This window comes from Heptranchias perlo, chromosome 4 (genome assembly GCF_035084215.1).
Source record: "Heptranchias perlo isolate sHepPer1 chromosome 4, sHepPer1.hap1, whole genome shotgun sequence".
Lineage (NCBI taxonomy): Eukaryota > Metazoa > Chordata > Chondrichthyes > Hexanchiformes > Hexanchidae > Heptranchias > Heptranchias perlo.
In genome coordinates, this window is record NC_090328.1 from 31305138 (window position 1) to 31332881 (window position 27744).

Sequence of the window (27744 nt, forward strand, 5' to 3'; positions counted from 1 at the left end):
GCAGTACATCCAGGGAGGCATCATTAAACTTAGGGGCAGCTTTTGCTTTACTGGCCTCCATTTCTCCTTTCTCCTCAAATATCCATTCTTGTTCCGGCCCTTTAAATAGTGGGCTTTAAATCGCATCATTCGGGTGCGCAGTAGGCCTGCTGCGCAGCTTGGAGACGCAAAACCCGGAAGCAAAGATAATTGCCTGCAGTCGAGTTGCGATTGCAGATTTAAACGCATGCACTTGACTTCCAGGTTCCTCACGCGCAAATCCACCCACCCGAGTTCCTGGCTCCAAGTTAAAATCCAGGCCCCTGCTGTCCACGATAGGAAAATGTCACTTTGAGGAATTAATTTTTTTTTAAAAAGTTTGAAGGAAAAAGTAACGCAGATGCTGCAGGAACCACTGTCAATATTGGCAATGAAAATCTAATGATGAAAGTAATTCCTCAAGAGTGACTGCCGGGGATGTTCTTATGGGAAGGAAACTGTAGCCAGTGAATGAGATGCATAGCATTGTATCATCATCACGCCTCTGAGAACTGGTATGTGCTTGATGAGAGAATCTACCCAGGTCTGCAGGTTTAGAAACAATCCTTTTTTAATTGGGATGTGATAGTAAAAGCTGTACCTCATCCATTTTATTCTGATGAGCTGTTGAATGCTACAACAAAAAAAAACTGCTTGGCACGCGGTAGAAAATGCTGGTCCTAAGGATCCTATTCTTTCTAGAATGTCACTAGGAAAGAATGAAGTTGGAGGTTAACTGCTAGCACTTACTACTGCCCCCATTATACACCATATCAACGTTGGCCAGCCTGTGTTCTGGAATACAGTGCTGTTCCAAGTGGCACTGTTCAATGAAACATTATTATTATTATTGAACAGAATGGGGCAAAGGAAACAATTGAGTTACATATTGTAATTCTAACATGAGATTTTATCTGCTCCAAACACACGAGGCATGATTACATCTACTTAAAGTAATAATTTTCTATAGACTGGTTAGAAAAACATGAGCTTAGCTAACTTTTGATTAAGCACCTCTTATCTGCTGACAATTCAAAGACGTACTTCTCCACGATAGATTCTGCAGAGAATTTATAATATACTTCAAAATAAGTAACTCCAGTTACAGAATCAGACTGCACTGATGGGGTTGAGATGTCATAGTAGGTAAAGCATAGGAGGAGGTCATTCGGCCCATCGTGCCTGTGCTGACTCTTTGAAAGAGCTATCTAATTAGTCCCATTCCCCTGCACTTACGTCATAGCCTTGTAAATTTTTTCAGTTCAAGTATTTATCCAATTCCCTTTTGAAAATTACTATTGAATCTGACTCCACCACTCTTTCAGGCAGTGCATTTCAGATCTTTACAACTCGCTGCATAAAAAATGTTTCCTCATGTCGCCTCTGGCTCTTTTGCCGATCACCTTAAATCTGTGCCCTCTGGTTGCCGACCCTTCTGCCACTGGAAACAATTTCTCCTTATTTACTCTGTCAGAACTGTTCATGACTCTGAACACCTCTATCAAATCTCCTCTTAACCTTCTCTGATCTAAGGAGAACAACCCCAGCTTTTCCAGTCTCTCCACATAACTGAAGTCCCTCATCCTGGTACCATTCTAGTAAATCTCTTCTGGACCCTCTCTAAGGCCTTGACATCTTTCCTAAAGTGTGGTGCCCAGAATTGAACACAATACTCCAGCTGAAGCCTAACCAGAGTTTTGTAAAGGTTAAGCATAACTTCCTTGCTTTTGTACTCTATGCCTCTATTAATAAACCCCAGGATCCCATATGCTTTTATTAACAGCTTTCTCAACTTGTTCTGCCACCTTCAAAGATTTGTGTATGTGCACCCCCAGGTCTTTCTGTTGCTGCACCCCCTTAAAATTGTACCATTTAGTTTATATTGCCTATCCTCATTTATCTTACCAAAATGTATCACTTCCCACTTCTCTGCATTAAATTTCTTCTGCCATGTGTCTGCCCATTTCATCAGTCTGTCTGTGTCCTCCTGAAGTCTGTTACCATCCTCCACATCGTTTACTGCATTTCCGAGGTTTGTGCAAACTTTGAAATTATACCCTCTATACCGAAGTCCAGATCATTAATATATATCAAAAAGAGCAGTAGTCCTAATACTGCCCCCTGGGGAACACCACTGTATACTTCCCTCCAGTCTGAAAAACAACCGTTCACCACTACTCTCTGCTTTCTGTCCCTTAGCCAATTTTGTATCCATGCTGCCACTGCCTCTTTAATCCCATGGGCTTTAATTTTGCTAACAGGTCTATTATGTGTTTTTATTTTAATCTGACTTCAGGTAAACAGATCCTATATATTTGTTTCTCTGATTAAGAAGTACGGTGGAGAAATTGGTTCAATTTTAAAAAAATGTGTGGGGAATTTTTAAAGACCCATTTGGTCTTTCTTTTGATAAAAACAAACTGCAGAAGTTTTAACCCCACTTTAAATTCTCTTGACATATGAATTATTAACTCTTCTGGAAAGATAAAGGGGTTTTATGACCTTAGTGAAGGGACTGCTTCTTGGCATGACCATGTATCTCTGTCAATATATAAAACATTCATATTGTATTTAATTTATAAGTAGCAGCGGAAGTTACTGGTTTAGGTTTGAGTGCAGTGGAATGAGAGTTATAATAAATAATACTTGCACTTATATCAAGCCGTATCACATTGAAATGTGTCGAGGTGCTCCCGCACTTTTGTAGTGCAGCGACTGTTGTTATGTAGATATACATGTGACTGCTGTTAAATTACTAACATTTGTTGTGTTGCTATTGCTAGGTAACTTCGCTTGGGGAGCGGATTGTTCTGTACGTTTTGAACCGCATCATTTACAGAGCCCAGGAAATGAGCGCAGACGAGCTCCCTTTTCTTTGCCACAGTGCCACTGAGTACGCAAAAATTCTCTGGAAGTCTGGGAAAGCTATTGGCTACTACTCCATCAAAACAGCAGGTAATGTACAAGGAGTTGGACATGGACACACACACACACACACACACACACACACAGTCTTGGAGAGGGTGCAGAGGAGAATTATCAGCGATGAGGGACTACTGTTATGTGGCGAGACAGGTGAAGCTGAGATTGTTCTCCTTAAGACAAAGAAGCTTCAGGGGAGATTTAATAGAGGTGCTCAAAATTATGAGGAGTTTTGATCGAGTAAATAAGGAGAAATTGTTTCCACTGGTGGGAGGGTTGATAACCAGAGGACACAGATTTAAAATAATTGGCAAAAGAACCTGAGATTAGATGAGGAGAATTTTTTTTTTATGCAGCGCTTATGATCTGGAATGCACTGCCTGAGAGGGTGGTGGAGGCAGATTCAATAGTAACTTTCAAAAGGGAATTGGAAAAAGAAAAATTTCAGGGCTATAGAAAAGAACGGTGGAGTGGGATTAATTGGATAGCTCTTTCAAAAAGCTGGCACAAACACGATGGGCCCCGAATGGCCTCCTTCTGTGCTGTAAGATTCTATGATTCTATTTGCTAAATCTATTTATGTGCCTGTATAAATATACCTGTTCTTCCCATCTCCCTCACCCTGCACTATCCCTATTCCCTATTTGTCTTGGTCCATTTGTATGATGGTGAGTGTTGTTTCTTTTTTTGCCTACTTTTCTTCACTTTCCTCATCTCCTTTCCTGAAAGTTCTGACTCTTGCTGGTATATTTCATTGATCCCACGCTCTCGTAGGTCGTGTGGATTGGGAAATTGGCATTGCAGTAATGTAGCTTTACCTCTGAGCATGGTTCCCCACTGGAAATGTGGAATAGGTGAATTTATCCTTAGTGGACTCTGACATCATTTTGGAGCCTCATATGGAAGCCTTGCTGTAAGTGGTAGCAGACTATTTAGGGAGAGAAAAGTGGGGCATGAGGAAAAAATTGTTTTCTTATTCAAGTCTGTTCTTTCCACAGATCATGTATGATTTGTTCTACTCATCCTGTTTAATCTCATAAGGAAATGTCTTCCCATGTTTCCCAGACCCTTCCTGAAGATAAACCTAGGAGGGGGGAGAAAACTGAGGATAGAAACATAACACACGGCCCTATGATGTTACATGTACCAGGGTGAATGGGATAGAGGAGGGGATGACGGAAGTTGGGAATATGAGGGATAAACAGGCATATAAAACACAGACATCATACACTACACAGTGCCTTGCTTAAGATGACACCGCCATGGTTTCAGCGGCTCAGGAACTGTCATGTTCTTCACAACATTTGATTACCCTCCTTATCCTCAAAGTCCTCATCCCAGACAGATATTTGTCCAGAACCTTTATAAAGGTATTAATGGACACAGAGTTAACTGCTTTATTTGAGAGCCTAAATCTAAATTAAATAACCTGTGTTTTTTTCACTTGTTCTCATGATGTGGATGACATTGGCAAGGCCGCATTTATTGCTTTTCTCTAGTTGTCCTGAGAAGGTGATGGTGGGCCTTCTCCTTGAGCTGCTGCAGTTGTTGTGGTGATGATGCTCCTGCAATGGTGTTGGGTAGGGAATTCCAGGATGTTGACCCAGGAATGATGAAGGGACAGTAACATACGTCCAAGTCAGGATGGTGTGTGACTTTGAGGTGAATTTGGAGGCGATGGTGTTCCCATGACAATGATCTTAATGGGCTTGGTTCTTTTTATTTCTGTGTAGATGGCGCCTCTGTGCGCTGACATCAGCATGGTGACAGGTTTCATTTTGTGGTGAATCTGTTCATGATGCACTATTTTTGCTCCTTTCTGCATTCTTTTCCCTTTCCCCTGTCAGCACATTGAATGAACAACCAGCAAAAAAAATCCAGGCCCAATCTATAGAATCTCCTTTAATAATTTATTTTACATAGAAATGTAGGCTTAGGAGGCCTTTTAATAGAGGAAGTAATGATTTAAAATTTGTATTGTTCCAGAATTGACAGTTGGCTTTCTAAAGTGAAAAGATTAAAATTTAAATATTTAAAAGAACTCGGTTTTTTTTTTCTGGTAATAAATATATAAACATGTAATGGTTTTGATAACTAGTGTACTTTTTTCCCCACTACTCCTCTTCCAAGCATGGTGACTCATGTCAGGCCGCGAGGACCTCTTACCAACTGGCTGTTCTTCATTCAGCAACCCAGAGGGTGACCGTCAGCTGGCTATCTGACCACGAGGCCATCATAGCAGAGCCTAGTGTTCATGTATGAATATTTCCATTGGCTAGGAATCCTGGCCAGCTTTCTAAATTTATATTTTTCCCTCCCTAGTCAGGGATTTTGATGCAGATTATGAGCCCTCAGCACAGACATGGCATCAAATTGATGCCCTTGGTCTGTAGGGCTCAGTGTCGCACTATGTAGTACATTTATGTGCTGAGCTATCGATGGCACATGATCAGCGTATTTAGATTCATGCCCTAACTTTGCAACCACCCTGTTCTCATCATTGTCTCTGTAGGAAGCAACTGCCGCACGTTCCTGACTCAATGCTACCAGCTGCCAATACTAGACACCATCTTTGTGAGGAAGAAGCATCGTGGGAAGGGATATGGCCTGCAGATGCTGGAAGATTTTGTTGACTGTTTCACAGAGGATGTACTGGGTTTGAAATACCCACTTTCGCCTTCTATGTACGGAGGTAAAATAAAATATTTTTTGTTTTGTAAGAAAGGTTTTATTGAAAATTAATGCAGTAGAATTGTTGGAACATGCAGACGGTTTGAAATAATTACTTTGGTTCATTTGTGAAGGTTCTTTATAAATATAAATTACTGTTGAAAATCTGTGATTTATGATAAAGTTTTTTTAGAGATTGAACATTATTTTACTAAAGTGTACCAAATACCCAATGGAGATTTGGAGAGAAGACTTGACATCCCAACACCAGTGTTTTGTTTTATTCGTTCATGGGATGTGGGCGTCACTGGCAAGGCCAGCATTTATTGCCCATCCCTAATTGCCTTGAGAAGGTGGTGGTGAGCTGCCTTCTTGAACCGCTGCAGTCCGTGTAGTGAAGGTTCTCCCACAGTGCTGTTAGATAGGGAGTTGCAGGATTTTGACCCAGCGACGATGAAGGAACAGCGATATATTTCCAAGTCCGGGTGGTGTGTGAGTTGGAGGGGAACGTGCAGGTGGTGGTGTTCCCGTGTGCCTGCTGCCCTTGTCCTTCTAGGTGGTAGAGGTCGCGGGTCTGGGAGGTGCTGTCGAAGAAGCCTTGGCAAGTTGCTGCAGTGCATCCTGTGAATGGTACACACTGCAGCCAAAGTGCGCCGGTGGTGAAAGGAGTGAATGTTTAGGGTGATGGATGGGGTGCCAGTCAAGCGGGCTGCTTTGTCCTGGACGGTGTCGAGCTTCTTGAGTGTTGTTGGAGCTGCACTCATCCAGGCAAGTAGAGAGTATTCCATCACACTCCTGACTTGCGCCTTGTGGATGGTGGAAAGGCTTTGCGGAGTCAGGAGGTGAGTCACTCGTGTTATGTAGTAAACACTCTTAACGGATCCCCTTGGCCTGGGCATCCCAGCTCATCCAGAGCATGTTTATAATATTTACACCAGAGCTGCCTCAGTTATTGAGTGTTGGTGTTGAATGAACTTGTCAGGGATGCACATTAATTACATTTATCAATAACTGAGGCAACTCTGATGCATGAGCTGGCAAATAAAATTCTTTAGTCTAAGCCTCATTGTACTCCCAAGTCTTACTTGGCGGTTTTATTTCCTCAGTTTGTCGGAAGTATTTGAACAATTATCCTGATGACCACGACCTTCTCTGGGAGGTTGAAGGTGTTGGACACTTGTTCCAGCGAGTTCGTATTGCAGACAGACTACTGGCACAGATCTCACCTATAAAAGGTAATGCAGGAAACTCCGACTGAGGCTCCCAAAGTCTTAGCCTCTCATTCCACCTGTCAGAGCCTTACCATTGTTATCCCTTTTTCCCATTCTCCCCAAGTTAAAGCTAAATATGTTTGCCAGTTTAAAAAAAATCTATACTTTGATGTGTCTATTCGTAACATATGGGCATTTCGCACAAAAGGTTGATTTCTGCAACCCGTGTACTCCATTCCTGTCAGAATTGAGGTATGCAGGACGAGTGTGTTGCTGAGACTCAGCTCTGTATGTGCCCTGAGACCAGTTCTTATGTAATCTGTGTGAGGACTCGCAGCTCTAAACCCTCAAACAGATTTTTAAGGTTGTCACTGAGGTAAGCAGCCTAACTGCTGAGATTCTCGCAATTTCCAACCTTGGTGACCGTTTAGCGTAGTACACCTCACGAGCTGGATGTCCTGTCTATTCATACAAGTCCTTTCCATATCCTTCTTTGTGAATGTCGGTTCCTCAAGAATACAGGAGTCCCTGTCGAGATGGAAATATTAAGGCAGTTAATGCTTATCAGAACATAAAGTATGTTTTGAGAGGGGGGTTGTGAAATGTGGGCAAATTGCTTCCCACTTACAAATTCTAGGTGAAGCTTTCTATCATTTTCTGACGTTGAGATATAAGTAGGAAAATCCTTTTTTGTGCTTGCTCCTAAAATGGGTGCAGGTTTATGCCTGTTCTTTTTTTTAAAAAAAAGTACACCTAAATAATCCTGAAATTGTGGAGTTGTGCACAACAGCAGCGCAAATTAGAGAATGAGGCCCATTTGCGTTGCTCCTGATTTTCAAACCATTGATTTTAATGGCTGGGTAATTGGAAGCACCACAGATCGGGTATGCTGAACTCTGGCAATCAGTGCTCTGCCGGGAGTACAGTCTAGCAACCTTGGGGGCTAATAAGTTGTCCAAGTGTTTCTAGCTGTATACAAAATGTGTGATGCTGATTTTCTGTGGAGCATGTTGTCAATTTGATATTTGTGTGTTGCCCTCAAGGTATGGACGTCTCACAGGCTGATGAACGTGGAGCAGTAAGAGGAGAGTCCTCATCACTAGACTTAACAGAGACTGAAACTGAAAAGCAACTGTTTGACAAAGTGGAGAATCAGCCAAATATGACAGAGCTGTCTGTAGGTCCCATCACTACTGTGTTTCTCTTCATACAGAATGGTTGGCATGGGGGGAGGGGGAGTCTAGAATGATGGGAATCTGAGGAAATAGAGGTTGATTTGTGCATTAGTGTCTCCAAGTGAAGCTTGTTGGCTCATTCACGAGTGCCTTCTGATTCTTTCATGAATGGAGATGATTGTCAGTGCACTGCTGATCACAATTTATTGAGAGGATAAAACTGAATTTTTGTTCCCGTTGTAATGTCATGCTTCTGAAGAAATGTTTCTCACTTTCACTAGTATTTCTCCACCTGGGTGTTTTAAAAAAAATATTCATTAATTTTCATTAAATTCATAGTGAAAATAACATTGAAGTTTTCCAAGTTACAAACTTGAAAAAAATACAATTTGTAATTTTTTCTTGTGGAAATTCAAATTCAAAATAACTTCTCAACAAGTAACCTCATCCACCCACCTATATTAAAAAAAAATGTGTGATGGTTCACAGCTTCAAGTAGAATGATGTACTTGCAAACGAAAGGTAGAAAATTCTGCAAATATACTGCAGTCCGTCATCAGCTGAAATGGACCTGCTGTGTATTTCCATTAAATTTAGAGCTAACGCACCAAAATGAGGTTTCAGACAATGCAGCAATGGCATGTTATGGCATCAACAATTGGGTAACTCTCGTCAGCACTGCTTGTACAGTAAATGTGGCCTCAGAACCTGTAGCCTAGGGAGGGGAAAATTAGCCAGGGTGTTCCCACTCCTGATTACTATCCAGTGTGCAGATGTGGATATTAGATGAGGACAGCTTTGTGATGAGCTGTGATGACACTCACTGTCTAGGCTCACACATGAATGGCCAATTGGGTGAGAGACTGGATTTTTCCCCACTCGCCCCCTCAGTCTTTAGCACTTAATCTAGTGCAACACTGAAGTGTCGGCCTTTCAGAGGTGCATCTTTCGGATGAGACAATAAATCGAGGCCCCATCTGCCCTCTCAAGTGGATGTAAAAGATCCCATGGCACTATTCAAAAAGCAGAGGACTGCTATTGGTGTCCTGGTCAATGACATCAGTAAAACAGATTATCTGGTCATTTATCTCATTAATGTTTGTTGGACCTTGCTGTGCCTAAATTGGCTGCTGTGTTTATCTGCATTACAACAGTGACTACACTTCAAAGGTACAGCATTGGCAGTAGTGCTTTGGGATATCCTGAAGCTGTTAAAGACTCTATATAAATGCATGTTCATTCATTTGATGTGGAGAGAAGGTAGAATGTGTAGAATAGTGTATTTGTAGCTTAGGAGGAAGAAGAGAGGAAAGTTCAGAGGAGCACTAACTATAGTACCAAATGAAAGCAAGATAGATTGGAGATTAGTGGAGAGTAATGGTTTGCCTGTTGTACATTTTTGAACGTCATAGAATCATAGAAGTTTACAACATGAAAACAGGCCCTTCGGCCCAACATGTCCATGTCGCCCAATTTATACCACTAAGCTAGTCCCAATTGCCTGCACTTGGCCCATATCCCTCTATACCCATCTTACCCATGTAACTGTCTCTCCTGTCCAGGAGTGCAAGAGAGATGTTGGAAGACTTTTGCTAGCTACGAGAACCATATTCAAGTCTAGGGACTGACTTGGGCTTTATAGAGAATTGAGTGTTATGGGGAAAAGATGTATTTGGCATGAACGAGGAAATGGAACTTGGAGGTAGCTTTAGCAATGGTGGAAATGTGGGAGTTCCATTTGCGATCAGAGGAGATAGTAAGCCATTGTTAGATGAAGAACAATGAAGGGTGGAGCCTTCAAAAGTAAGCAGTGGTAACATTCCACCTGAAGAAATTGTCTTTGAAGAACTGAGAGAATCAACATTTTTATTCCCCCATTGAATGCCTTGGAGGAGATCAAGATCTGGTGATTTAATGAGAAGATTGGAGTTGTGAGCACAGAGGGCAAGCAATCTGAAGAAAGTTGATAAATGTAGAATAGAGTCAGCAAGAGTGGATATGGCTAGGTGATGAGTGCATGGGGTTGTTTAATATGAAGAAGGAACAGAGGAGAAGAGAGCCCCACAACTAGTGGGGAAAAAAGTTTTTGAGTTAAAGAATGAGTCATCAACTGAGATACAAGAACTAGGTAGCAAAGAGGATAGCTTTGGGGCATGTTTAGCAGTGCAGAGTGCCTGTTGAAGGCTTTGATGAATCATTTGTCATTGCCTCAGACCCCGTCAGAGTATTCGAGAGCAAAGTTCTGAAGGTGTGCTTTGTAGGCAACAAGTTCAGCAGTGGACTGACCTTATCGAAAACCACACTAGCCGTCATGGATTCGGTGAAAACTTTCAGAAGTGATTTGAATTAACTGCAGCTTCCATAATTGTAGGATGGTAGTTGGAAAGATAAGAGAGAGCTTTATTTGGGATAAGGTAAACATAAGCAAATCTCCAAGGTGGACTGGAAGAAAGAGCTTGAAGAGACTGCATGGGGTGGGGGAAGAGTTTGGAGGCACATTTCTTGAGGACAATGGGAGGGAATCCTCTGAACTAGGAATTTTACTGGAATTTGGCGAGCAGAGGATCTGACAGGTCTGGCAAGGATAAAAACATGTTCTCTCTTCAAAGCTATTCTGACTATGGAAGGTTGTTATTTTTGTATTTTTAACAAGAGGGAACAGAAAATAAAGAACTAAGAGATGTTATGAGAATTATTAGGCTGTGAGAGAGGTTGATATTGTCACATTATTATTTCTTTCAGACTGAATCACATGCTCACCAAGAGCTGCCGGGTGCCTCTTCAGGCCTTTCTGAAGGTGAGGTGATGTGACAGCCTATGCTGCAGAGCACTACTGTCGTCTTGTTAGAAACTGTACAAAATCTGATGCTATCCACCAGCTTTTGTTTCTGATTTTTTTTAAAGAAGTAGATTCTGCTTTTTACTGGTATCTATGTTCCATGTGTCGTTCCTGGCCTAGGGGTTGGCTGGATTCAGTGATTTGTCCTTCAGTTGAAGAAAGAAAAACTGTTTTTGGAAAGATATATTTTTGTTTCCTGCCTCTTCCTGATGTCACAGCCCACATATTCTACTCTAGAAAAACGCTGCAGAGCCGAGAGCATGAAACCTTGTTCTGTCTCTCTGCCCCTTTGCAATCTCTGGTGGTGTTTCTAATCCAGAAATCACCATTTGTTTTTAATGTGTTTCTGAAAATTTTAGGATCTAGAAAATCATAAGTCGATACAATTTAAGCCAGAACAAATTGACTCAGCTGTTTAGAACGTTGCTCGGGATCAGATTATTTATAAATGTAATATCCGATCTCCCAAGGCATTGCACACGAGGAGTCGAGACTAAGTGCAATATTTGGGCTAAGCAGGGTTCGAGGGCAGGGAGATAACTGAATCTAGGTGGGAAAGTCAGATGAGGGGACAGGGAAGGTTGGGCAAACTTTGGTTGAGTCCCTGGACCTGACGGTGCTCTGGAGTAGGTTGAAATCACGTGGTTTCCGGGTCAGACTTTATGTTCAGAAAGGGGAGTGTGGAATTGTTTAACTGTTCATGCTGTTTGTTGTCTTCCTTTTTGAGTGGAGGAAAGGGGTGTGGGTTGCATGATCCCAGTGCAAGCCGACGTTAAAATTGCTTGGAGAAGCCCCTGTTTGCTGAGTGAAGGGGGCTGCAGTGCATGATGTCATGATCCATTGATTAGGGAATTTGCATTGTTGCTAGAAACTGCCTCAATAAAAAAGAGCTTTGCCTCAGTTATAAGGTTTATTTGGTCTTTTATACAATGCAACAGTGTTCAAGTGATCATTGAAGGGGGTGCTCTTTCAGCAAATGATATAAAAAGTTCTTGCAGAGGCAGGTTATTTTGGATATTTTTAAATTTCTGTTACACTTAACGGGAACAGATTGCTTAAAGGAATGCAAGAGCAGCTCATAATCCAAGAGTGTCAGTGTATTGGTGCTAGATGGGAAGTTTCAGTGCTAAAAACATAGTGCCAGTTGAGGGCTTCGTAATTAATATTACAGGTAATGAACAGTGTATTTTCCGATTATTGCCCTACCTTCAGGTGTAGGTGCACTTTTATAATGCATTTTCCCATTGCGATAGTCAGACATAGGACTTTTTAATACATTTCAAAATGCAATGTTATGACTCACTCACTGATTTTAATATATAATAGATATTTCAGGATGTACCATTTTTTGTCTTATTTTCCCACCCACTCCAGCTCCAATTTGTTAACCGTTCTCTCCCATTTCCTCCCTGCCCTCTCCAAGCTCATCACTTCCATGAGCTCCACCTACTGCTCTTTCAATCCCCTTCCCAGTCCACTCCGGACCACTTGCATATTGGCTCCTGGCTCCCATGCTGGGTGACATTGTTAATGGGTCTCTTTCCTCATGCAGAGACCCTCTCCCATTGAAAACTGCCATCATCACTCCCTCCTCAAAACACCATTATCCATTCTTCACTGCCCTATCTCTAACCCTCTTTCCTCTCTCGAATCTTCAAATATGTTATCTCCTAGCTCCATGCCCATCTGTCTCAAAACATAACAGCCCTGGTGCTGTCCTGCTCATAACACTGAAGACAGTCCTAATCAAATTCAGAAATGACAACTGCAGTATTATCACTCCTTGTCCTCCATAGCGCCTCTGCCAAATTTGACTACACCATCCTACCCTGTCATCTTGTAATGATAGACAAGGACTGCAGCCTCAGTCTACTTGGCAGAAATTAGGATTCTAGATGCAGGACCCAAATACTTGCAAGTTTATTAAGGGTTACATGAACATGCTCACAGACAACACCCGGAACACACAGCAATACTTTGGTGTCTGTTCGCCTATCTGTTCCCATTCGCATTTTTTCTTCAACATCTGTAAAGTGTATTGGATGTTTTCTATGTAAAAATCTATATAAATCAAAAAAGTTGTGTTGTAATAGTATTATTAACATGTTTCATTTCTCGATAGAGCCATTTTAAAGGGGCACTGTCTACGTCATTCATCATTGATATTAGATAGATTTGTAACCTCAGAGTCTGAGTCATGTACATCTTACTTGTCTCCTGAGGTGAGCCAGTTGCACCACAAGCTGGAACGGCAATTTACCAACCACCGGTTCTATGGCGGGACATGGATTTGTGCCTTTTAAACTGCCCATGCGCCTAATTTTCCAATCTGGAATATGCTGCATGAGGAGCTACTGAATGGAGGCAAGATGCGCCCAACAGGAGAGGGGTGGGGAGAGTTATCTCAAAACTGCTCTTGCACCTGCCTCCTTGTAGCTGTTACTAAAGTGGCATAGATAGAATTCAGGGAGTGGGAAGGAGAAAATAAAATAGATAAAAGAGGGCATGTAGTCTGAGAATGTTGGTTGGGGATGGGATGATTTCATATATTTGGCCATGGGACACTGGGTGACCGTAATAAATAACACTGCCTATTGCTGTTTAGGTCTTTGGTTCAAATCCAGTACAGACTAGTGAAGTGAAGGCCTCTTCTCATGGTGCTGTACGGGTCCTACGGTAGATGAAGTTTGATAGTCTCACTCAGTCTGGATCCCAATGAGCTTGGGTCCACACCACCATGTTGCCACAACAGTCTCACTTTGGATGGCCAGAATCCTGGGAAAAATTCACCCTGGTGCATTAGGTTGCTCCTGAGGTTGGAGTTGAGATAGATTAGAGATAGCTCAATACTGACACTAAGCGGCCAAGAATGAAGAGCTTTCCTATTCCCCAGTAACGTAACTCGCCTCAATGAGCACACAATACACACAAAAAATTATCTAATTATTGGTGTATTATTGAAATAAAACAAACCAATTTGTACATTTGTTTTCTCAAGGTTCACCATTAATCTGTATCTTTTGTGGGCTGTTGCTTATATTGTATCTCAATGCTTTTGAAATTCATAAGACCTCCCACGTTCCAATAAATATTTCTGTTTCCAGAGCTAACAAGACCACCCGTTGCTAAACGGGGAAGAAGTAGCCAATCCAAACGTTCCAAACTAGAGAAGCGACATGTTGAGTCAGCACAAAAGCGTTTGAATAATGAAGAGGAGGCGATTGTGCCAACAGTGCTTAAGGATCAGTTAAACAGGTAATTGTACCCATCATATGTAGCTCAGCTAGTTTAAGTAAGGATCGTACGTGAGGGTGGCAGATATTTTCTCAGTCTTTCTCGTTCGTATCCCTAATCAAGATTGAAACGTTTTCTGCAGTTCCAGCATCTTTCTAATGGATTTAAACTTACCATTTTAAACAAAATTGATTCTCGACTTTTGAAAAAGAAATTTGTAACAACCATAAAATCTTACAGCACAGGAGGCCATTCAACCCATCGTGCCTGTGCCAGCTCTTTGAAAGAGCTGTCCAACTTAGTCCCACGTCCCAGCCTTTTACCTATAACCCTTGCAAATAGTGCACTTCAAGTACATATCCAATTGCCTTTTGAAAGTTCCTATGGAATCTGCTGCCGCCACTCTTTCAGGTAGTCCGTTCCAGATCTTAACAACCCTATGTGTGAAAAAAATTCTCCTAATTTCCCCTCTAGTTCCTTTGCCAATTATTTTAAATCTGTGACCTATGGTTACCGATCCACTTGCCAGATCCCTACTTGCTCTATCAAAACCCCTCATAATTTTGAATACCTTTATTAGGTCTCCCCTCAAACTTACCTGCTCAAAGGAGAACAATCTCAGCTTCTCCAATTTCTCCACATAACTAAAGTCCCTCATCCCTAGTATCATCCTGGTAAACCTCCTCTATATCCTCCCCAAGGCCTTGACAGTCTTCCTAAAATGTGGTGCCCAGAATTGTATACAATACTTCACCTGAGGCCGAACCAGTGATTTGTAAAGGTTTAGCATGACTTCCTTGTTTTTGTATTCAATGCCCCAAGATACAAAGTCAAGTATCCCTTACGCTTTCTTAACCGCCTTATCAACTTGCCCTACCATCTTAAAAGATTTGTGAATATGCACTCCCAGGGTCCTCTGCTCTTGCACCCCCCTCAAAATAGTACCATTTAGATTATACTGCCTCTCCATGTTGTTCCTCCCAAAGTGCATCACTTCACACATTAAATTGCATCTTTTTTTTATTCGTTCATGGGATCTGGGCGTCGCTAACATTTATTGCCCATTCCTAAATGCCCTTGAGAAGGTGGTGGTAAGCCGCCTTCTTGAACCGCTGCAGTCCGTGTGGTGAAGGTTCTCCCACAGTGCTATTAGGAAGGCAGTTCCAGAATTTTGACCGAACGGCGATATATTTCCAAGTCAGGATGGTGTGTGACTTGGAGGGGAATGTGCAGGTGGTGTTGTTCCCATGTGCCTGCTGCTCTTGTCCTTCTAGATGGTAGAGGTCGCGGGTTTGGGAGGTGCTGTCGAAGAAGCCTTGGCGAGTTGCTGCAGTGCATCCTGTGGATGGTACACACTGCAGCCACTGTGCGCCGGTGGTGAAGGGAGTGAATGTTTAGGGTGGTGGATGGGGTGCCAATCAAGCGGGCTGCTTTGTCCTGGATGGTGTCGAGCTTCTTGCGTGTTGTTGGAACTGCACTCATCCAAGCAAGTGGAGAGTATTCCATCACACTCCTGACTTGTGCCTTGTAGATGGTGGAAAGGCTTTGGGGAGTCAGGAGGTGAGTCACTCGCCGCAGAATACCCAGCCTCTGACCTGCTCTTGTCGCCACAGTATTTATGTGGCTGGTCCAGTTAAGTTTCTGGTCAATGGTGACCCCCAGGATGTTGATGGTGGGGGATTCGGCGATGGTAATGCCGTTGAATGTCAAGGGGAGGTGGTTAGACTGTCTCTTGTTGGAGATGGTCATTGCCTGGCACTTGTCTGGCGCGAATGTTACTTGCCACTTATCAGCCCAAGCCTGGATGTTGTCCAGGTCTTGCTGCATGCGGGCTCGGACTGCTTCATTATCTGAGGGGTTGCGAATGGAACTGAACACTGTGCAATCATCAGCGAACATCCCCATTTCTGACCTTATGATGGAGGGAAGGTCATTGATGAAGCAGCTGAAGATGGTTGGGCCTAGGACACTATCATGCCATGTCTGTCTATTTCACCAGTCTGTCTATGTCCATCTGAAGTCTGCTACTATCCTGCTCACTATTTACTACGTTGCCAAGTTTTGTATCATTTGCGAACTTTGAAATTCTACTCCCTATACTCAAGTCCAGGTCATTTATACATAAAAAGAAAAGCTATGGTCCTAATACCAACCCCTGGGGAACCCCACTGCACACTTCTCTCCAGTCAGAAAAACATCTGTTCACCACTACTCTCTGCCTCCTATCCCTTAGCCAATTACCAACCAAAGTTACCAGCGTCCCTTTAATCCCATGTGCTATTTTCCGAATAAATCTGTTATGTGGTACTTAAAATGGATAAATCCCCAGGCCCGGACGAAATGTATCCCAGGCTACTGTGTGAGGCAAAGGAGGAGATTGCGGGGGCTCTAACACATATATTCAGAACCTCTCTGGCCACAGGGGATGTGCCAGAGGACTGGAGAACCGCTAATGTAGTACCATTATTCAAGAAGGGGAGTAGGGAAAAACCGGGGAATTACAGGCCAGTGAGCCTAACATCAGTGGTAGGAAAATTATTGGAAAAAATTCTGAAGGACAAAATTAGTCTCCACTTGGAGAAGCAAGGATTAATCGGGGATAGTCAACGTGGCTTTGTCAAGGGAAGATCATGTCTGACTAATTTGATTGAATTTTTTGAGGGGGTGACTAGGCGTGTGGATGAGGGTAACGCAGTGGATGTGGTATACATGGATTTCAGTAAGGCCTTCGATAAAGTCCCCCACAGGAGACTGGTGAAGAAGGTACGAGCCCATGGAATCCAGGGTGCCTTGGCACTTTGGATACAAAACTGGCTTAGTGGCAGAAGGCAGAGGGTGATGGTCGAAGGTTGTTTTTGTGACTGGAAGCCTGTGGCCAGTGGGGTACCACATGGATCGGTGCTGGGTCCCTTGCTGTTTGTGGTCTACATTAATGACTTGGATATGAATGTAAAAGGTATGATCAGTAAGTTCGCTGATGATACAAAAATTGGTAGGGTGGTAAATAGCAAGGAGGATAGCCTCAGTCTGCAGGACGATATAGATGGGTTGGTCAGATGGGCGGAACAGTGGCAAATGGAATTTAACCCGGAAAAGTGCGAGGTGATGCACTTTGGAGGGACTAACAAGGCAAGGGAATACACAATGAATGGGAGGACCCTAGGCAAGACAGAGGGTCAGAGGGATCTTGGTGTGCAAGTTCACAGATCCCTGAAGGCGGCGGAACAGGTAGATAAGGTGGTAAAGAAGGCATATGGGATACTTGCCTTTATTAGCCGAGGCATAGAATACAAGAGCAAGGAGGTTATGATGGAGCTGTATAAAACACTGGTTAGGCCACAGCTGGAGTACTGTGTGCAGTTCTGGTCGCCACACTACAGGAAGGATGTGATCGCTTTGGAGAGGGTGCAGAGGAGATTCACCAGGATGTTACCAGGGCTGGAGCGCTTCAGCTATGAAGAGAGACTGGGAAGATTGGGTTTGTTTTCCTTGGAGCAGAGGAGGCTGAGGGGGGACATGATTGAGGTGTACAAAATTATGAGGGGCACAGATAGGATGGATACTAAGGAGCTTTTTCCCTTCGTTGAGGGTTCTATAACAAGGGGACATAGATTCAAGGTAAAAGGCGGGAGGTTTAGAGGGGATTTGAGAAAGAACTTTTTCACCCAGAGGGTGGTTGGAGTCTGGAACTCACTGCCTGAAGGGGTTGTGGAGGCAGGAACCCTCACAACATTCAAGAAGCATTTGGATGAGCACTTGAAATGCCATAGCATACAAGGCTACGGACCAAATGCTGGAATATGGGATTAGAGTAGACAGGGCTTGATGGCCGGCGCTGACATGATGGGCCGAAGGGCCTCTATCCGTGCCGTATAACTCTATGACTCTCTATGGCTTTATCAAATGCCTTTTGAAAGGCTATATATACATCTACTGCACTACCTCCATCAACCCTCTCTATTACTTCATCAAAGAACTCAATTTGTCTTGAACAAATCCATGCTGGCTGTCTCTTATTAACCCATGCTTCTCCAAATGAGAATTAGTTTTGTCCATGGCAATGGTGTCTCCCCTTTTTTGAACAGGAGTGTAACATTTGCAATCCTCCAGTTCTCTGGCATCACTTCCATATCCAAGGAGAATTGAAAGATTGTAGTCAGAGCTTCTGCTTTATCCACCTTTGCTTCCCTCAGCAATGTAGGATGCGTCCCAACTGGACCAGGTGACTTGTTAACTTTGACTGATACCAACCTGTTTAGCACCTCTTTTCTATCTGTTTTTATCCTATCCAATATCTCTACTCCGACATTAACTTCACCCTCTTCTTTTGTGAAGACAGATGCAAATTACTCATTCAGTACCTCACTCGTGCCCTCTGCGTTCACAAGAAGATTTCCTTTTTTCTCCCGAATCGGCCCCACCATTCCTTTAACTACCCTTTTACTTTTTATGTTTACCAGTTAGAAAAAAACTCGCTTAGAAACTAAACAATAATATCCACTCATCGTACATTTTTGTTCTTCTCCAGTTTTGATCCTTATTTTTCTCTAGCATTCCCCTTTAGGCTTCTCTGTTGACAAATCAAGCATATTAAGGTATTTTTTACTACATTGTGCCCAATTGGCCATGCTTCACACGTCACCCTGGACAATGAGTATCAGTTGGCTATTTGATCTCTGGAATGGGGTCATCTGCTGAACCCATTCTAGTCCACACGCACCTTCCCGCTTTTCCATCAGGGACTGTTAGGGTAATCAGGAGTGGAGACTCTGGCCAATTTGTTTTTTCTCTATAGCATAGGGACGCTGAGACCACCGTGGTGTCTTCACAGCCACCCAAGCTGGTTGCTGAAACAAAAACTGAAAATGCTTGAAACACTCAGGAAATCAGGCAGCATCTGTAAAGAAAGGAAAAATGTTGCTGTTTCAGCATAGCCCTTCATCATATCTCCTTCTGATTTAAAACTTTGGAGTCCTTTTTAAAAAAAAAGTAAAGTTCTTTGTTTCCCTTTCTCTCTTCCATGTCCCCTCAAATAAATGCAGGAGATGCAGCGTGAGATAGGATCCTTCCCTGATGATTTATCTGAGAATGGTACATTTTCCTCCTCGGGTGTGAGACTGGGATATGAACTCCATTATCATGTCTGAAATTTCAACCTGCTGACATTGCTCTAGGCCTCTCTTGAATCTCTGGCTGTTACTAATGAAAATGTTAGTTTATTTGGCATCTGCAGTGGTGTAATGTGATTATAAAGATGTTAAAGCAACAGATTTTACGATCTGTCTCGCATACGAAAAATGTGTATGTTTTACAGCTCTGAAGCCAGGGCAGATGAATCTGAAGATGCCCCACAAACAATTGGGAACCAGGAAAAGTGCACAATTCCAGAGGGTCCTGCAGAAGTAACACCAAGTGATGTTATGTTGTGTCACATTGAAGTTCTAGAACAGGATGGTGATGAGGTAATTAGCGGGTGGGGAATGTGTGGAACAGACTGCTCGGGGAAAGTATCAAAGCACATGGCATCAGCAGTTCAAGGTGAAGCTGGATAATTTTTCTGGCAAAAGCCATTGAGGAATATAAGAAAAAGAGCATTGTATGGTACTTTTTGAACGGCAGGATCAGCTAGCTGTTCTGCAATTGTCTTTTCCAGTCATGTACTTCCCTGTGCTCCTCTAAGTATGAAGCAAGATTGTCCTTGTAAATTTGCCAGAGAGAGGCAGTGGGTCTGATTTTCATCTCCATGGTTAAAAACTGGTGCAAATTCTACCAGAATAGGAAAATGCTAATAGGAATCAATTTTTCATTTGAAATAATTATTCACCAGTCTAAGTGCAGGCTTAGATGGTTTTCGGAGGCATACTAGTGGTGGGAGTGGAAATTGCATTTAAGTGAAATTTAATGGGATGGGGCCAACTAAAGAAAAGTGTCACAATGGGTACTAAAATTCTTCGGAGATTCCCGAGAAAGCATCTCAACCCATTATTAGACTTTTACCAAAGCACAGCAAACTATGAAGTGATGGGAAAGGAAGTCCAAGATATAGGCACAGTTTTGTAGGCAAGTAATAGAACAGCCCAGCACTCTACATTGGTGCCCCTGACTCTCTCCCTAGCAACTCTGCATGCTTGCTTCCTTGGATGTGCACACAGGAAGTTCCTGCTCTATTTCCATATTTTGATGAAGTTCCTATCTGTTTTGGACAGGATCTTCCAATGCCCACTCCAACAGCGACTGCAAATGTTGAGTGTGCAGAACGGACGGAGGTCGGTCACTATTAATCTCTGCTGAATTTCAAACTCAGTTATGCTCCATCTGCATCTGTTTCTAGGACCTGATGGACTAGAATTGGTCCAGTAAATCTGTAGATTTGATGCAAACACACCCTATTGGATTAACAAGCACCTGCAGATACAAACAGTTAAAAGCTAGGTGACTATTAGAAAGTTGATTTATGGGCTTCTTTGATGACTCAGTTGGCAAATGTATTGCCCAGTATGAAACTGAGTCCAACAGATCAGAAAAGTCCCAGCTTTATTTCTAAATATATGGATAGTTTCTGGTACAGTTAATCTCAACAACCTGGGCTCGAGGGTGGGGCGGGGCGGGGAAGAACAAAATTCAGCCATGGTTGCCATCTGACCCTTGTTAGAAATACTGGATTGGACTCCGGTGTGATACCTTCTCTGGTTGAATAGCCTGCTTAGACACGTCTATAAATGGTGAGTTGGGTAAAGTCAGCTGATGTCTGTGCATCGGTACCCTAGCTCAAGTTAGCACCTTTAGGAAAGGAGGCAAGAAAATCAGAAGGGCTGGGAAATGGCCTAAAACCCTTTTCTATAATTATCAAAATTAGAATTGATTTGTATTTCCACTATAATTATTATGTAGACTGCTGTTTCAAAGAGGGGCTTCTAGTTTATAACTCTGAAGTTCCTATCATTCTGCCCCTGTTGAATGAAGTTTAAACTCTATCAATAAAAGAAATATTATCAAATATCCATCTGCCTTTGTTGGTAACTTGTCATCATTCATGAGAATGAGTAATGAAACCAAACTAGGTTGTCTAAATAAATGAACAAATTTGTAATCCTCAGACATCAAGATAAATATTTCTGTGGAAAACTTACAAAAAATGGTGGACTAATCTGTCATCTATCATCGTTTTAAACTTAGGATAAAGCATCTTCATCTGAGATTGTGCCAGAACCGATAAACGGTGAAATGACAGATGAGGTTACTCAGGAGTCGTCAAAGACTGAAGAGGAGGTTAATGAAAAGTCAACAGAGGCTGAAGAGGAGGTTGCTGAGAAGTCAACAGAGGCTGAAGAGAAAGTTTCTGAAGAGATGACAAAGGCTGAAGAGGAGATTCTTCAGGAGTCAAAAAAGCCTGAGGAGGAAATTACTCAGGAGTCATCAAAGACTGAAGATGAGGTTACTCCAGATTCAGTACAGCCTGAGGAGGAAATTGCTCAAGATGCAATGAAAGATAAGGAAGGGCTCATTCAGGAGTCAACAAAAGTGGATGAGGAAGCCACAATGAATGATTCTGCTAATGGAGCACCTGATGATCAGTTAGAAAATGAGCCTGAAGAACCCAGATCTGTAGAAGAATTTAAAGATCACAGTGAAGACAACCTACTGGAAAAGGTATGTTTAAAATTCCCTAGTTTCTCTTTCCTATCCCCATTTGGATTCACAAAGCAACTCTAGCCTAAAGGATGAATGAGTAGAGCAGAAGATTGTGTCACTCTGCTTCAACTGCTAAGTAGTTGGATTGAAAGGAGGCATGCTTTACTGGATCAAATCTGTGGTGTTAACTTTTGTTTCCCTTGGTGGTCTAATACAATTCCCTTTTAAGTACTCATGCTGCACAGCAGAAAGTTTTATCTACCTATCTTAGTTATCAAGCTATGATCCCAAGCTAACTGTCAGTATAACCGCTCCCAAAAGGATTTCAAGTCAGTAGCCTGTTCCAATAGAACATGTTTTACAAATATAAATATTTTTGTTTGTTTAATATCTTCAAAATACAAGTAGTTAAGCAGTACAGACATTTCTTCAACTATGGTGATAATTTATTATACATCCTTCACTTCAGTTACACTGGAGTGTCTGTCTTGGTGTGTAGACCTCTGTCAGTAGTTGAAGGAAAAGATAACTAGAATAAATACACCCAACAAAGTACTCATCTGTAAACCATCCCCAATGTTTTAATTGTCTTTGCATTTAGGAAGAGACTCCAATTTTTTTTTAGATTTTTCCATACATCATGTCCAGTGAGAGGTGGAACTTTATCAGTGTTTGCTGCTAAGAAGGGCATCAGTGTGCCTTTGAATGATTCTGTGACATTTCCTTTCCCAGTGAGGAAGTGCCTGGCATCTATATGCTGCCTTCCCTTGATGGCATGATTTTGGATACTCAGCATGTGGAGAATCATGGCTTTGGGCCCATGTCTTACAATGCTGTAATATAGTGTACTGGGGCCCTATAACGCACCTTCATGTAAAGTATTTTAACTTTCTGAAATATCATAAATCACAGTATCTTCAAATTGGTGCTGTAGATACTGCAGCAGATATGCTCGAGCGGTGTGTGTTTTGCTTTGTCATTGGTAGCAGTGAGTCCTGATTCTGCAATTGAAGTGGGTGATAATCCAGGATCTGACAATTTGGATTGGTCCCTGTCTACTTAAATATGAAACACATAGGCCATTCAGCCCCTCGAGCCTGTTCTGACAATCCTGGCTGATCTTGCCTCAACTTCATTAACCTGGCTTTGCTCCATTGCCCTTGATACCCTTACCTAAGAAAAATCTTACCGATCTGAGTCTTGAAAATTTTAGTTTGACCCAGCATCCAGTCTTTTGAGGGAGAAAGTTCCAGATTTCCACTACCCCGTGTGGGAAAAAGTGCGTCCTGAGTTCATTCCTAAAATGGCGTAGCTCTAATTTTAAGATTACGCTCCCTTGTTCTGGATTCCTGCACTGGAGGAAATAATTTCTCTGTATCTACCCTAACAAATCTTTTTAAGAACCTTGATTGGATCACCTCTTAAACTTCTAACTCAAGGGAATACAAAGCAAGTTTATGTGGCTCTGTACAACCAAAGCATTATTTCTTCATCCAATCCCCTTGAGATAAAGGCCAATTAGTCCATTACCTTTTTGATTACTTTTTGTGCACTAGCTTTTGGTGATCTGTGCAGTCACAAATCCCTTTGCTCTTCCACAGCTACTAGTCTCTTGGCATACAAAATTTAATAGCAGGAGCCAATCATCGTGGGGATAGGATTCAAGTTATTGTCCCATGTATTTTTCTACATTGTTTACTCCATTTCAGAGTTTAATGTGGAGGAGAGCAACAGACTTCAGGAGGACATAGACAGTCTGCTGAAGTAGGCAGACACACGGCAGATGAAATTTAACAGAGCAGTATGAAGTGATACATTTTGGTAGCAAGAATGAGGAGAGGCAATATAAACGAAATGGTACAATTTTAAAGGGGGTGCAGGAACAGAGACCTGAGGGTGTATGTACACAAATCTATGAAGGTGGCAGGACAAGTTGAGAAGGCTGTTTAAAAAAGCTTATGGGATCCTGGGTTTTATTAATAGAGGCATAGAATAGTTAAAGAAATTATGCTAAACCTAACACTGGTTAGGCTGCAGCTAGAGTATTGTGTTTAATTTTGGGCACCACACTTTTTGGGAAGGATGTCAAGGCCTTGGAGAGGGTACAGAAGAGATATACTAAAACAGTACCAGGGATGAGCAACTTCAGTTATTTGGAGAGATTGGAGAAGCTGGGGTTGTTCGCCTTAGAACAGAGAAGGTTCAGAGGAGATTTAATAGAAGTGTTCAAAATCATTAACAGGTTTGATAGAGTAAATAAGGAGAACCTGTTTCCAGTGGCAGAAGGGTCAGTAAACAGAGGACACAGATTTAAGATCAGCAAAAGAGCCAGAGGCGACATGAGGAAACATTTTTTTTACGCAGCAAGTTGTAATGATCTGGATTTCACTGCCTGAAAGGGTGGAGGAAGCAGATTCAATAGTAACTTTCAAAAGGGAATTGGATAAATACTTGAAGGGGGGAAAAAAGGGAAAGAGCAGGAGAATGGGACTATTTGGATAGTTCTTTCAAAGAGATGGCACAGGCACGATGGGCCAAATGGCCTTCTCCTGTGATGTACGTACTATGAAACAGAATATAGCAAAATAAAATCATCTTGAAAAGCCAGAGGATAGGCTATTCTATGCATTAAGTATCAGTGCTAATCTAAATACAAAGGAAATCATTTTGTGTCTATGTGCCCCTATTGATATTAGCAGCATTGCTAAGACAGTTTTTATTTTTCTGTGCAGGATTCAGAGCTTGAAGAGGAAAATGCTCAAAATCTTCTTACACATGAAGGTGAAGAGTCTGAACCAGTGCAGGGTCTAGCAGTTAACAGCAGTCCTTCCAACCATCATGCACCTGCTCCAAATAAGGCTGCATTAGCTGAGAGCACTGAATTGCCTGATGTACAAGTTAATGAGAAGCCATCTGATAATGGCCATGTTTCAGTTAATGAGGAAGTATCTCAACACTCTGCTTTGGAGGGTGAGGGCATTTCAGCTGATTTTTCAAAGACTGTTTCAGCACTACATGAGAGTGAGCCAGTGGAGTCCAATGCCCCTATAGACCTTAGTCTTGGTCCCTTACTTGTGATTGAACTTGAGGATGTTTCACTGAAGCAGGCTTCTACTGTACAACCGCTAGGAGATGAAACAAGAGAGTCTGATGATCTGAAAGATCAGTCGTTAGGAGCTGTGGTTGAGAAGGTTGCTGACAGCAGCTCAGAAGAGATGGAAATGGAAGTACCGGTTGTGGACAGGAGAAATCTGAGGAGGAAAGTCAAGGGAAACAAAGGACCTCCCAAGAAACGAAGCAAGGTAGCAGCTTAATTCCAAGTTACACCATACTTGTGTAACTAATTGTAGTCCACTGTGTTGCAGGAGATCCAAAATGACAGAATTTGTGTTTTCTGAAAATTGAACCTAGTCAGCATTTGGGGCATTGATTTAAGAGCATTGCTCAAGTCCCCAGTGCAGTATTGTACAACAGCTTGATAATGCAAGCCCCATTTTCCTGTACTCCGTAACAGACACTAGCATTTATCAATCACACTATTGAATAAAAATCCAATTCTAATGCGCATTTTTTTTGTCTGTTACATCTTCTACAGGTTGCAAAAAGGAGAAAAAATCCTCATCTGTGAGGAAACTGTTTTATAAACATCAGATTTTGTTAATTTTGGAATGTTGAAACTATAGAACACAGTGATCCTGCAAATGTTTAGTTTGGTAATGTATTACAGGAGAGTGACCCATAAAACCAATTTAGTAGCAACTGAGTTGTAGCTTTTTGCTATTTTTATTTTGAAGTTTTTAAAAAACTTTCTCTTGGCAGCAATCTTTTTATATTATACTTAACCTGCAAAAATGTAGGCTATTAGCAGCATCCTCCATCACCACAATTTTTCAGTTTTACTTCAGTGCTAAATTTTGGTAATCCAAAGAACAACCTGTGTGTTGCTAGCCTGCTTAAGGCATTAGAAGTAATAGGATTAGACCAGACCTTCTAGGACTTTCATATGTCTATTGTAATTTCAATCTGGGATGTTTCAGCACTCAGATATTCTGACCTTTCCAGTTGTAATAATTAGTGTTTGCTTTAGGTACTAAATGTCTCATGTTAAAGTAAATTTATAATTTTACATCCTTGTTCTAATAGAATCAAGGCATGGAGGGGGCAGGCAGTTGTTAGGGACTTCAGACTAATCAGCAAAATCTTCTCACTGACTAGATTTGTTTCTAAGAAGAGGTTTTTTTGATCAAAAATTCATAATGTTAAACAGTTCTTACTGATGGAAATCAGTGCTGCAGAATGCTTAAAACTTCTAAATTCTGAAATGCAATGCTAAGAATGCCTTTTTAGTCAAACACTACGGATTTTTTTTTGTTTTGAAAGCACAACCAGAGAGAGAGATTCTTACTTTTTAAACTTGGTTAAAGAAAAGCTTTCGTGCAGTCTGGCTAGCGTAATGAAACGCACACTATCATGATTTAAAATAAAAATACAGATTGGTATAAACTTATTGTAACTGGAGCTGCTCACCTTTCCCTCCACTGCTATTTCATCAGCTCTAAGGGTGGTTAATGAGTGCACATGTATCCCATTGTGGTTACATTTTCCAATCTGCTATGGTTTTATAGCTGGTGTAGTGTGTCGATCCTCTTTCTAATACCTGCTTTCTATTTGTTAGTCAGAAAATGCAAAACTATTCAATTCTGTGTCTACTTTTATAATTTCACAGCACTAGATTTATTGTAATTCATTTTAACTGAGTATAGGGAGGGAATGTTAATCTTTTAATACATTGTGCTTTTGAATAGATAACCTTTATGTATTTAGTAATTAACATTGGTACTAGAATATTAGAAGTTTCTTTTGTATGATAGTTTTTACTGTGAATGTGTGTCGTAATAAAATAATTTTGTTTTTTCTTGCTGGATGTTGTCAAATTGTGCTAATTTGCTGACCTGGAGCAGAAGAGTCTGTTGTCATAAAAATATTAGCCTGACTTGCGTATGTCTTGTCAAATCTGTCAGTCCATATTTAATAATCTTTTTTGTTGCATGCCTCACAAAAATCCTTTTTACATGGCACATTGCATGGGGGAAACCACATTGATTTCATCTAACGTTGGATAATTTGGAAGAGAATTGAACACGATATAGATCTTGGCCTTTTTTTCTGGCTTAGAAAGAGAATATTCCAAGTGCATCATTTCAATTTAAAATTCTAATCCTTATGTTTAAATCCCTTCAACCTCCTCCAGAACGCTGCGTTCTTCACACTCTGGCCTCGTGCATTTTCACCTTGCCCTGCTATCGGCGGCCGTACACACATTCCTTCCCTTTATTTCTCTGCTTAACTCTTATAACCCACGTACTATCTCTAATGGCTCAGTGCCCATTTTTGTCTGATTACTCCTCTGTGAAGTTTCCTTCTTAGCCTGTAGGTAGAATTCTTATGGGGTGAAAATTGCAGCTGGTGCTTTCTAAATTTCAGATCTGTACCATAATCACTTATCAATAAGGTGATGGATTCACTCTGCATCAGATGAGTTCATAATCTTGAAGTACTGAAGGAGTGTTGCCTTCAAGTGAACATTAAAGATACCATGCCAATATTTGAAGAGGAACCAACATTCTTCCCTAAATCAATACCACCAAAAGAATAGATTAACGATCATTCATCCTATGTGCAACATTGCTAGTGCAAAATGGTTGCTGCATTTGCCCAAGTCATTGCACATCAATGTTCTTCATTGTGTGAAGCATTTTGACATGATACTGTGCTAAAAAAAATGCTATTACAATCTACTTCCAGTGAGTACAGCCAAAGCCTGAACATTAAGGGGTTGAATTTCCTCAGGGCTTCTTCCGCTCTGCCACTTCAGGACAAAATCCGTTTGTGCATACACAGGGTTTCCACCAAATTTCCAGTAGAGGAGTGGGAGAAGTCCTGAGGAAATTCCTGATGCAAGGCTCATCTCTTGCCAGACACCTAAGATTGAACACTGTGCTTTACTAATGTTCCATACAGTTGACCTAGACGCTCGACGTTG

General features: G+C 41.7%; 1 protein-coding gene across 4 annotated transcripts in view; it reads left to right on the top strand.

Moving 5' to 3' along the window:
* Positions 1-27744, top strand: part of LOC137320829 (soluble lamin-associated protein of 75 kDa-like) — a 163260-nt gene that overhangs the window by 134932 nt on the left and 584 nt on the right. For 3 of the 4 annotated variants that reach the window (XM_067982710.1, XM_067982709.1, XM_067982712.1), the window contains 9 exons: positions 2802-2973; positions 5453-5632; positions 6717-6845; positions 7865-7998; positions 10739-10793; positions 13940-14090; positions 19384-19531; positions 21246-21719; positions 24434-25003. In XM_067982710.1, the coding sequence (XP_067838811.1) occupies positions 2802-2973; positions 5453-5632; positions 6717-6845; positions 7865-7998; positions 10739-10793; positions 13940-14090; positions 19384-19531; positions 21246-21719; positions 24434-25003 (2013 nt within the window). Of the gene's footprint in view, positions 1-2801; positions 2974-5452; positions 5633-6716; positions 6846-7864; positions 7999-10738; positions 10794-13939; positions 14091-19383; positions 19532-21245; positions 21720-24433; positions 26621-27744 lie in introns of those variants that run through there. The other variant, XM_067982711.1, reaches the window with a different exon arrangement.